This window comes from Dioscorea cayenensis, chromosome 6 (assembly GCF_009730915.1).
Source record: "Dioscorea cayenensis subsp. rotundata cultivar TDr96_F1 chromosome 6, TDr96_F1_v2_PseudoChromosome.rev07_lg8_w22 25.fasta, whole genome shotgun sequence".
NCBI classification, from domain to species: domain Eukaryota; kingdom Viridiplantae; phylum Streptophyta; class Magnoliopsida; order Dioscoreales; family Dioscoreaceae; genus Dioscorea; species Dioscorea cayenensis.
Window position 1 is genome coordinate 19,839,228 of NC_052476.1, and position 13,331 is coordinate 19,852,558.

Here is a 13,331-nt window from a genome sequence, read left to right on the forward strand (position 1 = left end):
GCTCTTTGAAACCAATTAAAAATTTTATGTTTGCTCAGTTATTTCTCATTCACGCTTGTTTCTTAATCGGAGGTTCTACGACCAAGTCTGGGGTAATTAACATCAAGGGCTTGCCCCTAATGGAAGCCATGATTCTGCAATCATCTGAAAAATTAAAATTTGATTTGTGATTTCCTTCATTTTTAACTGCCCAATCCTAAAAAAAGGCCGGGTAAGAATAAAGGACCCCACAATTAGTAATTGGAATTTAAAAAAAAAAAGAGGTTTATCTTTTTAAAACGCAAAACCCCCAGCCCGTTAATCCTTTATCTTCCTTTCTTGTCCTCCAAACACGTGAAGTTCATCCAATCTCTAGAAACTAGTGTTCCTTCTCCTGCATCGCCTCTCCGATCAGTGATCCCTACCACCAGAGGTAAGCCTTCGATTCCAGCTTGTTGCCCTTGTCTTGCATCTCGTTCTTTACCTGATTTCTTCGGCTAATTAGTGAGAATAAAACCAAAGCTTGGTTTTTAACCATTGAGTCTTACTGAGCTGATACAACCTCAACCTTGGCTCTTTTCTTTAAGGACCATTGAGTCTTTCCATCAAGTTCTCTACCCTTAGAGGTGAGTCACATCCCCTCTCTAGATCCTCTTTATTATGCCTTGTTTTTTTTAAAAAAATAATAATAATTTTTATGTTCTATTTTTTCGTTTCTAAATTCATTTTATAAAGAATTTATCTTGGTAGAAATGTATGTTAGAATTTGAGTGACATGAAATTAGGTCTTGCTGTCCAGTTACACTTCAAAAAAATATGAACCTTCTTGAATTTATGTCTTAACTTGTCACAAAATCCTTTGAACGTTTTGTTTTGCTCCCCTTCAGTTGCTTTTTCCAAATATATTGCCACAAGGGTGAAATGTATTAGCACAACCTCCTTATGAATATTTCTGATAACGACAGCAAGAAAGCTTTGTACCATCAGCAAATTAATGCCATTCTAGTTTACACAGCAAATTCAAAACAAAACTCCTAATCATAATAAATATTTTTGTTTCCTATTATTCAAGCAAAAGAAATAAGTCTGTCCATTCACTCAGTGCATTCAATCAAAACAATAAATTGAAGACCTACAAGTTAAAAGAAAAAAAAATCATAGAAAAGATCCAAACTTTGTGCCATAAAATCAATCACAACTCACCTAAAATTTCAAATCCTGACAAAAAAAAAACTAAACAAGAAATACATAAACCAAGAGAAACACAGTTCTCCAAAATAAAAAAATGTCCACTTTAACATCGATAAGCATAGAAATAACCAAACAAAGATTCCATTTTAATGCTATAAGCATTCAAATATCAGAAGAAAAAAATCAAAACTTTGACTCTTGAATTGAAAATCACAAGATGATGGCTTAGAAAGAAAGAAAAAAAAAAAATTGAATCGAGAAAAAACCAACCAGATTTGCCCTAATTGGTCGCCGTTCACTCACTATTGCTCGAATGGTCGCCGATCTCACACCATTGCCAATGTTCTCTCCACAGCCACCCGAATGTTTGAGGGAGAAAACAATTTGGAGATAGGTATTTACACAAGAGCAATATGATCATTTCACAAGTCAAGAATCAAGAATCCCCCATTTTTCTGGTGATTGTGAATACCCGTTCACAGCCCCTTCACTCCTTCCTCAAACCCTTCTTACTCCCATTACTCCACATCTATAAAATCATCTAAAGAGTCATACCCACGCCACTCCTTGCAACCAAAAGCCCCCTTAAACCATAAGAAGCAAAAATTAAAAGATTTGTGGTTCAACTACACTGTCAATGCCTTAAGGTTATTGACACTTGAATAATTCTTGACATTTTAACTTGGTCAAGAGTGACAATTTTACCCCTTTACTCATATAAATTCCTTTTATAATATATCATCAAATATTTGATATATAATTAATTTTAATAAAAAATCATGTTTTTCTTATAAAAATAAAAGTAGTCTATTTCTAATATCTAATGATATATATTACAAAAAAATATTTTAAGTAAAGAAAGGTTAAAATAAGTTTCCACCCAAATTAAATAATTTTGACTAATAATTTCTATGTGTTTTGACTAATAATCTTTGTTAATTAATCAAAACTAATATTTGTTGTTTTACCTTATGAATAAATAATTTGGTGAATTATTTATGAAAATTCAATTCTTATTTCAAATATTTTGGGTAATTAATATATTTTAAAAATTTAAAAATGTAATTATGGACTAGTAATTTTTATTAATTATAAGAAAAATTAAGTGGTAAATATTGAAAAGGAGAGAAAAAGTCATAAAACATATAGTGTAAATTTCTTTACGGTAAAATATATGTGGGACAATGCAAAAAGTATCATAATAATCTTATAATTTTTTTTTCTGAGTATTTGTGGGAATCAAATTATGAAAAACATATAGAAACATTTTGTATTGTCTATTGAACATCAAACATGAATCAGTACAAGCACTTATGTTCTAACTCAACCACTTATACAATGTTGTATTGCTTATGCTATCTGCATCTGTGAATCAAATGAATCCTTAATTTCATTTGTTGTTTAGGGCCCATTTGGTAAACATGATAGGATATGGACGGATATGATATAAGGATTGGATAAGAGCATGCAAGGATATGAGCATGATAAGCTATATCCTATCATTTGTTTGATGCACACTAGATAAACCATTAGATAGCATTTTGTTATCCTATTTTATGTTTGAAGTGGGCCGGATAATGACAAGATATGATATAAATGATATGTAAATAGACAAATTTTCCCTTTATAATATAGTTATATGTTCTTTTTTAAAATAGACTTTTTTTAAAAATTTTTTTCTTAATGATGTATTTATCGGTATGTTTTAAATTTTTAAAAAGTAAATAACCTATATATAATGTCCACAAATATATGGATTGCAATATCATCAACTTGAAAATATTGTAGTTCATACCAATTTCTTTGGAGAAAATTATACACAAAGTCATCAATATGTCATAAAGCTAGAGTAACAAACTCATCAATAGAAAATAAATAGATCACATCAAAATTAATTTGAAAAAAAAATCATTAGACCAGAGAAACTAAAAATAAGACATGATTAAAAAAAACAGATTTAAATGAAAAATAATCTGCTCAAGCACGAGATCGACGGAGAAACTCTTCAACTACTCTAAATGCATAAAATCCTACTTAAAATAGTGAAATTAGTGTCTTATCTAGTTGTTGATAAGTTTCTTGTCCCAAGCATCATGTTTAAAAGATCAAAAAAAGATATACAATGAAACCCTAAATAAAGAAGAGTAACAAAATAATAAGGCAAAAAAAGTAAATTTATTTTTTATCATATCCTCCCCATTTCTATCCTTACTCCCCCAACGGAATTCATTATCGTGAGTCAAAATTATCGTATCCTATAGACACACCAAACAAATGATAGTAGCAGAATATGATAGTCTATCATATCTTATCTATACCAAAATAAGCTTAACAAAAGATTTTTAATAGTTAACTTCCAATTTATCTGAGTAAATTTAGTGCAAATAAAATCATTAGAAAATTACTTCATTATCCCAACAAAAATGGGAAATTTGCAATTATGCCCTTATCAAAATTATGCTGCTTATATAATATTCTACGGACAGAGCTACCCAGGGCTCATTTTCCCCCAAATCGGTGCTTATGCTCTCCTGCACCAAGCTTCTGCGACGCTGCCTCTCCTCCACCGCCTCATCTTCCCCTCAGCCATGGCTCTTTGTTGGTCTTGGCAATCCTGGTGAGAAGTACCAGCACACCAGGCACAATGTATGCTTCTTTCTTTTCTCCTTCCCAATTTCTATGTTTTGATTGTGTGATTACTTCTGTGCCTAATGGTTTGCAATCTCATGATCTCTTGCAGGTTGGTTTTGATATGATCGACGCTTTTGCGCAGTCACAAGGCATCCCGATGACCTCCGTCCACTGCAAAGCTTTTTTTGGTGAAGGTTGGATATCTGTATTTGTTTGGAGAATTCTTTCAGATTGGAAAAAGTATGATTTTATTTTATTTTATTTTTTTAATTCCTTGATTCACTATCGTGTTATCATTGTTTAGGGTTTGTTGGTGGCACCCCGGTTCTTCTCGCGAAGCCACAGACTTATATGAATCTTAGCGGCGAGTCTGTTAGTACATTAAAAACCTCTCGAGCATTTCTTTTCTTTCAGTTTTTGTGAATATGTCTTGTATTTTGCCTCTGCCTCACTACCTTTGTTGAATGTGAATGGTCTCATACTTGTTTAATTTTCATGCCAAAGAACTATGAAATGCTAAAAAGTAAATCTTTGTTTTAAAACATTTTGAGGAAAGTTTACCTCTTTGTTGAGAATGAAGTGTTTTTTTATAGAAGGAAACTAGAGTCTGATGAGATAAAGGGTAACATAGCACAACAAAATGATGTATGAGGAGGAATGAATTGTTGAATTGGGGGTGACTATTTGATGTAAACTGAAAACACTGCCATAAGAAACATTTACTTAGATCGAATCCACAAGTCTGTAGAAGGCTCCAATATCAAAAGATTCAAACCCAGATCAAATAATCAATACTAATGTTCATTATGAAGGTGTTTGTGGGTTTGAGGGTGAGCTCCATTGGGTAGTGACTTGGCAGCTCATTCCAGACCAGCAAACAAGACCTAATTCTTGTTGTGACTAATGTTTGTAGTTTACTGTGCCTTAAAGGGGGTCAAGTTTTATTCTGCTTTATTTTACTTCTGCATAACTCTAGTAGTGCTATTTTCCTTATTACTTGTTTCTATATTGTTACCTGAAAAGTTAAAAATAGAAACTGCTAAACTATTTGATTGATTTCATTCATGAGTTATAAGCTGGAATTCATTTAGCTTTTGGTAAATATGTAGAACTAACTGTTGGTAGCTGCTTAAATTTTTCTTGGGATTGATTTGGATCCATTTTTTATGTGAGGTTTTTACAATTACAATCTGAAAATCTCCTCTCTTAGATAGGATGCAAACTCTTTTTTTTGTGAAGAAAGTTCCTTGTAGTGTGATTCATGTAAAATTGTTAGGTATTTATCTTATCCTACAAGTGCCGAGCTTGTTACATCTCTTTCTTAAGTTGAACACATGTGCATTCCCAGTATATCACTATTTACGTTGCTGCTGTTTTTCCATGACTTTTTAACTTAATTGTACTCATCTGGAATTCTTTATCCTGTTAATGTATGCCAAGATGCAAATTATTGGCCTTTGCTTTCAGGAAAGACCATTTCATAGAGGATTTCTATTGCATGGGGAGCTAAATAAGCTATTAAGACATAGATGATTTTATGTATGTTATTTTTTGGCATTGATTTTGTGGTAATGCTGAAACTATATATCAACACTAGTAGCGATGATGTCATGCGAAAGACATGTATGAACATTCCTACTTCATCTTAAAGTGTTTTATACAATTTCTTCTGATTTTATTTAATATTTGCCTTTAATCCTATCTCTAATTCTTCATCTATTGTTTAGAGTCTTTAGACATTTACTGTATGCTATATGGGATATTATGCCTAACCCTTTATCATCCCATCCCTAATTCTTTATCAAATTTATGCACATTTAACATGTGGTATATGCAATGTTACTTCTATCTCTTTATCAGTAAGTGAAAATTTGTTAACTCGTCATTCATTCATTTTGGTGATGCACCATTTTGGAAGTTCAAATTTGGTTACGTCCACCTTGATACATATTAGATACTTTTTCACATGTGTGTAGATCACCACCATATCTTGGAGGTCTACTTCCAAACATAATTGACGCCTGGGTAAATACGAGAATCAAATGTAGCTTTACAATCGATGCTGAGAACAAAAAATGGATAAACCATCATAGTAAGGTATGTTAGAATAACGAATAGTCCCATGTAGGTTGAATTAGTAAACATGGATATGAATATTATTCAGGTCTCTCATTCTATAATTTTAGCATTTGGGTTGAATCAAACCCACATAATGTGTTTGGTTTGTATCTAACATGTTATTAGAGCTTGGTTAATTAGTTTGTTTGTAACGCAGTTAATTGAAATAGACTGACTAACACTTATCAAGGGGCTTATCATAGTAATTAATAGTCAACATCAGTTAAGTTAGTAAATATGTTTATGAATATGTAACTGTAGGTCTCATCCTATCAATGTAGGGTTTTAGGTTGAATCAAGTCTGGATAATGTCTTTCGCTCGCATCTAACAAGGCAAACTTATTTCATATGAAAGGTTTATGTTTTATGTTTATGAGAGGTGTGGCAGATACATTGAGGAAAGATGTGAGCCTAAAATTTTTTCTGCTGGTTGCTTGTAACAGCATATAAGATAGAGGTGGCAGTGTTCTCCCGAGAAACTTCCGATGTTATTTTGATCATGGAGAGTAACCAAAGTGAGATACAAAACACGCCACTTGATATAGTGGCAGTGGAGATACAGAAAGAGTGTGTTCCAATTGGGCTAAAGTAAAAAAGTTGATTGGAAATGAAACTTGTAAGAAAGAGTAGTTGGCACTGTTGTTGCAATCTAACAAATCCTTGGAGTGTTGCCCTTCAGTTTCAAATAAGTTTTACTTAACTGTTTATTATTCTCCACAGTATGGTTATATATAGGCAAGCCCTACGAAGTGGATTGATGTCTTACTGTCTTCTATACATAACTCAAAGTCTATGAATAGTTTTCCTTGATCCAAGGTCCTAAAAATAGAACACATACATTGCATATAAACCTTGGGTAGAAACTAATATAAAAATAAAGTTGTATTGCAACAAGTGTTTGCTTCTGGAAATGATATTACCTTTGCATGTTATTATCAAAAGTATAATATAGGATCCGGTTCGCGTTGTAGATGTCATGATGTTCATATTTTAGTTTCGTTTTAAACTGAAGTTCATTTTTTATCCATATGAAAATAGGAATGGAAGAACTGTAAATACATTATTTTGACATGTATATTAAATTGGAATTTTGAAAGATAGGCGTGTGTTCTTATATCTCAATTATAGAAATGAAAAGGCAATAAAAATGTTCAAGAACTTCTGTTGAATTTCAACTTGACTCTATACATCAGTTGTTGAAGATGTGAACTTATGATTCTAGTGTGATTCAGCCATAGATAGGCCAAACATGCATCATGATTACGATTTTCACGATTTTAATTTAGCTTCAACTGGAACTGTGCAGCACAATATCAAGAAAAAAGTTTATACAAAGCAAGTTAATGGTATTCCAGAATCCTGCATGTGAGGCATGGTGATGGAGAAGGCCATCAGCTAACACATGATTCCTTTTGGCCGGAGCACCTAAATCTGGTTCGCGGCCACTCTAGAGATAATGATCACCTAGATTGCCTAAGTGACTTTATAAGATATTGTTTGAGGGTGCATCTCAACTGAACATTTGGCAACTTCGACATTGTTCATTGTAAGTTAGGCTACTCTAGAGATTTTTACAGAGATATCCTTGTTCAGTTATTTGTAAAGTCATAAAATAATGAAATTGTTCTATTAATTTATTACGACAGTCAATGATTCGGAGAAGGTAGATTGAGAAAGTAAGCCATTTAGTAGTAGCAGATTAACCCGCTTGTCAATTGAGAAAAGGAAAAATTACTAAATAGACCTGTGTGAAAAAGGAATGGCTTGAGTACATGATGATGGGATCTTTGACAATTTATTTTTCTCCAGCAGGTTTAGATATACCTTCTCATTTTCCAAACCTCTTTCTACTTGCATTCACATATGATAAATCTATTCCTTTCAACTATTTTGGAAGATAATGTGTCCTATTTAAATTTTGTTCAATAAAATCCTTATTCAACCAAAATAGAACAATAGGAAAAGAGGGAGATTTACAAAGTTCATGAAAGAAATTCAATGATTTCTAGTTGTATTAATCATTGAAAGCATTTTTCCTCTAACCATGTGCCTTCCCTGTAGTGTGAGATCTTAGGTGAAGCAACCAAGCATCATATTCTCGAAGATGGGTTGGAAATTGATGCTTCTGAAAGAAATTCATAAGTCTTCTTTTCTCCACAGGAAAGGGAAAGCAAGATATACTGCTGTTTTGCTGATTTTGTTTTTGATTTTTTTGTTGATCTTATTTTTCACTGCCTTTTATCTTAGAATCTTATAATTCTTTTTCTCTTTTTTGTTACATTTTTGTAGGCTGGACCACTTGCAGCCTACTATAAATTACCCTTAAATCGGGTCCTTTTGGTACATTTCTTTTTTCAACTTCACATGTATTATAAGGATTGCCTATTTAATTCTTTTATTTGCTAAAATATCTTGTGTTTCTGCAACATTTATTTTAGATTTTTGATGATATGGACTTGCCTTGTGGAGTGCTTCGAATACAACCAAAAGGAGGACATGGCCATCATAAAGGGTAAGAGGTTGTCTTTCTTAAAGTTCAATGAAGAGCCATAATTCAATGATTGGCATTCCAGCTAGAAATGGAGTTAATCTTAGTTTTGTTTATATATACCGTCATCTCTCAAGCCATATGTGATACTTCAAAAAGGAAAAGTTACTTTTTATTTTTGATATAGTGTCTAAACCACCAACAATTTAAGATTTCTAGCTGTGGTGCAGATTAGTTTGACCTTGACCTTGAATTTTTTAATGCTAATCGAGAAAGAGCTCTTTTCTCCTTTCAACCTAATCAAAGTTGAACCCAGCCCAATCGAACCTTTGTCCTAATTATTGAGGCAGACACTATTGAATTGATATTTCCAGACTTAACTATATTAGCTTCAGCCAATATGGCGGACAGTAGCTTTCAAATTAAGCCCCTTATTTTTATAAATTAGACTTACATTTAATTTAAACTCTTAAAGCTGGATGGAACCCAATTGGACCTAGTCACTTGAATGAATATGATTTAGGTCCAGTTGAGTATGAAGATAATCCTATCTCCTTTTCCTTCAACTTATTCAAAGTTTTATTTGATCCTACTATCCTATATGAACCATTAGGATTTGAACCAAGTTAATTAGATGTATGAATGCACATTAAGGTAGTAATATTTTTAGAAACCAGAATCATTCAAATTGGTGTCCTAATATAAGATTTGGCGATTTCATGCCTGATTAATGGGCGCGTGACCCAGACCCAGATTAACCTTCTATATCAATTTGATGGGTTTTGCAACACCAATTTAATGGCGGATGCCTTGGGCATCGATTTTGAATGATCAATTAGAGGTTTTTATGGACTGAAGTTCAGTGTTTTATCTGCACTATGAGATCCCTTTTCATGATAGAGCTTTGTGAATAAAAGATTTGATACATACATCAGAGTCCTTGTAATAATGTATTTTCTTCATAAGGTGGCTGATTGTGCTAATGGACAAATCTTCCAATTAATTTCCTCCAATGCAATGCAAGCTTTGCACCATTGTATGCATTGGGTTAAGTGGCCATAGTTTCATAAAGCTGTTTTTGCAAGGTATAGTAAGTTGTTTTCTGTACTGTGTTATGTAGGAGTCCCTCGATATCAAAGCTAACATATCAAAGCTAACGTATTTTGTCATAAATGCCTACATACTTGAAAGCTGTACATTAATCTAGTTATCATCACATCTTTAATGAGCCTTCTTTAGTACTAATTGAAAAGAAGTCTTCAAAGGATGCCAATTGTTTGTTTCAATGTCCATGTTATCCATCATATTCAATTGGGAGGAGTCCGCCCATCTATAAAATCTTTTTCTTAGTTAGATTAATACAGTTTTATCCATTGTATTCTCCAATGTTATTCTATTTTGTCATGAGCTTTATTCACATGTCCCTTCCAGGTGGACTTCGGTATAAGTGGATGCATTTAATAACCATAGTCACTTAAGTATCAGAGATTAGAAAAGTGGTTTCTTAAAATTTCAAACAAAAGTCAGGTACCTCTGTATATAAATGATAGTTCCTCTGGTTAAAAAGGTTCATACATATGCTTATTAGTGATTGCCAAAGCCATAAAAAATGCAAGAAAGAAAATAGAAAGGGGAAGTAGATTGTGACCTGAGGAACAATAGTTAAAATAGCACAAATAACGAGCTTCTATGATAAAATATTCTGCATGGTAAACTAGCTCACCTTATCTTTCCTTAAGAGTGAGGGCATGTTAATGTGAGGAGGATAATTGTTATTTCAGGAATCAAAATAAAATAAAGGTTTTTATATATACATATACTCCTATAAAGACCTGAAATTACACATGAACACTCATAAAATTTCTCTTATATACCTGAAAAATTAAGATTCTTGCATATATACCCTTGAGTGAGTCTAATTATGTACATGGCATCATTTATTAATGGTAGGACAATTCTTTGAATTATCATAAGCAGAGGTGATAATTGGTTCACATACTAGCAGAGCAGACATCTAGTTTTGTGGAAATTCTTTGAATGATTTAATAGGATGCTCTTTATGTTTTTCAGATAGTTTGCAAAAGTGATGTATTCAGTGGTTGCTTTGTAGGCTCAAGAGTGTCATATATCATTTTCGGGGAAACAGAGATTTTGGTCGTTTGAGAATTGGTTTGTCTTAACTTCTCTGGTTTTTTATTACTTTTAGGCAATGTTGTCCATGAAAACTTACTTTATGTTTCATTTGTGTAAGGCATAGGAAGACCTCCTGGGCAAATGGATCCAAAGGCTTTTCTACTTCAGAAATTCAATAAACTAGCTCGTGAGAGAGTAAGTACAGAATTACCTCAAATGTGCAGCTTTCTTGCAGTCATCCATTCTTAGTTTGCCAGAAACCAGTGAACTTCCAGGTGTCACTGTGTGAGAATGCTTATTAGAAGAAAGAATACTAGCCCAAATCTTTTAGCAGTAACTCTTGAGTAGAATTTTTAATTAATCCAATGCCTGATTACCTATTAAAGTTAATTAAGATTGCATTTTTCGCATCTTTACAATGTTTAACTGAATAGGATGCTGATCTAGCTATCATAATAACAGTCTCAAAACCTAACTGTACTGGATGCTGCATGCTGCATGCTGCATGCTGTGCGTGTCAGATATCATATGTAACAGTAATAGTAATGATCTGCTGATTATAAGTTTTACATATCTCTCCGTGTTACACCATAAGATACTTTGGTTCTTAATTTTGACTTGATACATGGCTGAAACTGTAATCATAGTCATCTTTCTTGCTATTGTTTCTTCTTTTGAAATTTGTCTGTCTTTAGAATGCAGACCCAATTCTGTAAGTGATGGAACTCACAATCAGGTTACTAATTCCTTAACTATGTTCACCTGTTCTCACAGTAAATCCAGTTTCAATACAAAGGGAAGGTGAAATATGAATGCAGTTGGCATCATTAATTCACTAAAAAAGAAGTACTCAATGATTGTGGACACAGAGAACTGCAAGAGATATTGAACATTCATGGTTGAGAATATTCCATATCATTTACAAAGTTGTCGAGTAGAAGAAGCATAAAATTAGAATTACATGATAGAGAAAAGGATTGATTACAATGAGTATGTCAAGTGTGGGATTTTAATAAAAGAAAAAAATTATGAGACATCACTGTCTGAAAGTTCTAATAAAGTCTACCACTTTATTCGGAAAAGTCCATTTGCTATAGCCATTTACAAATCATTAGAACCATTATGAGATATCACTGTCTGAAAATTCTATTAAAGTCCACCACTTCATTCAGAAAAGTCCATTTTCTATAGCCATTTACAAATCATTAAACCATTAAGCAAAATCATTGAAATAGTGGTGGAGCTTCAATCTTAAAGCATGATAAGAGAATTTTATGTTGTGTATAAGTTGGTGCTAGGACTATCATGCTAGATTATTATATAACTTTTTCTTTATAATGAACATTGGTCATTTTATGATAGCATAATTACTTATAGTGCACACATTCTTATGGTGTTGAACTTATATGTTAGTAATTAGCTAGACACTCATTCGATTTCCTGATGCTTATTTTACTTGTTGAAGTCCATCATCAGCGGATGGTGAAATGTCCACAAATTCTGTAATGGCCTTATTTCTCTATTGAATCTTCTTAAGCAATTTGTGAATAAAATAGTCTGATTGTTTTTTTTTTATTCTGGATGGTGGGAATAACTCCAGAAGTTTTGGTGATCGGTAAGAAGTTTTATCAAACTTAACTATGTCACTGTTGAAAATTCCAACCTTGTTTGCAGTTTGGTGGAAACATGGATTCAAGTTGTTAATACTACGTCAGAGTTTAAGTGTCTGCATCCTTCATCTTGACTTTAATCGTCATGTTCCTTTATAGCTCAGGAGTAACATCATTTACATTGTATAATATACTATTCCTGAACTTTTACATTATGAGAGTATTATTGAAACTTTTCCGAAATGTACTTGGCGTAGGTTAATATAGAAGAAGTTCTAATGTGAGAAGAAACAAAAAGTAGGAAATTTTCCTTATCCTTTTTTCCTAGTTTCCACCATTTGAATAATTTCAGTTGGAAATCTTTGAAGTCGTGTTGTGACAAGGCCTTCCATGTTGGTTGTGCCATAGAAGCGATCATGTTTCAATTATCTTGTGCGGATCTCTCCCTGAAATCTGTGGTAATCGGATTGGCTAATTAAAATCAGAGCAAAAAGTTTGAGCCATACTCAAATTTTCACCCTGTTTTCTTTTAGCTTCAACATCAGTAGTTCTTCGCTTCTAAGATTGGTACATGAACTAGCAAATTACCTTGGCTACATATTGATGATGATTTTTTATTATTGCACGGTTCTACTAAAATTGTTCGATTTAAAATTTCACTAGGTTTTTTTTGCTCAGTCACTTTCATCATATTTGATTTAATTATTCTATGATAGAACCAATTTGATTTCCATATCTTTTCTATCCTTGAGCCAGATTGATTCTGCTGTGCAAGAAGGGGTTGAAATCTTGAACTCAATTGTAGCAAATGGTTTGACAGAATGTGCAAGGTCAGCCAATGCAGATCAGAAATACAAGCATTTAAGACTTCAAAATCTACCTGTGTGATTTCCAATTTGTTTAAGAGATTTGAACTTTCTAATAAATTTGTGTGTGTGTATATATATATCGGTAGATATTATAAGTAAAATATGGTTGCTTATTTAAAAGGGTACTTATGTTATTTTCTCAGGTGGTTCTTGTCTTGTACAATAGTAGGGTTAATTTTTCAAGAAGTCACCCAACTTTGCCTTATTATCATTTTGGTCATCCAATTTCAAAACGTATCAAAGTGGTCATTCAAGTTATAAAAACTTTCACCGGGAAGTCACCCGAGACTCTCCGTCGCCCAATAGCCTACG

General features: G+C 32.8%; 1 protein-coding gene across 4 annotated transcripts; it reads left to right on the forward strand.

The window, feature by feature from the left end:
• Positions 1-3,670: 3,670 nt before the first annotated feature.
• LOC120262808 (peptidyl-tRNA hydrolase, mitochondrial-like) lies at positions 3,671-13,076 on the forward strand. 4 transcript variants are annotated; one of them, XM_039270701.1, is made up of 8 exons: positions 3,671-3,816; positions 3,911-3,995; positions 4,106-4,173; positions 8,209-8,259; positions 8,358-8,431; positions 10,518-10,576; positions 10,659-10,735; positions 12,907-13,076. In XM_039270701.1, the coding sequence occupies exons 1-8, from the start codon at positions 3,694-3,696 to the stop codon at positions 13,036-13,038; spliced, it is 669 nt and encodes a 222-aa protein (XP_039126635.1). In that variant the 5' UTR covers positions 3,671-3,693; the 3' UTR covers positions 13,039-13,076. The 4 variants fall into 4 exon arrangements, with proteins under 4 accessions (XP_039126635.1, XP_039126636.1, XP_039126637.1 ...); XM_039270702.1 differs by having other exon boundaries at positions 10,665-10,735; XM_039270703.1 differs by lacking the exon at positions 12,907-13,076 and adding an exon at positions 12,215-12,876.
• The last annotated feature ends 255 nt before the right edge of the window (positions 13,077-13,331 follow it).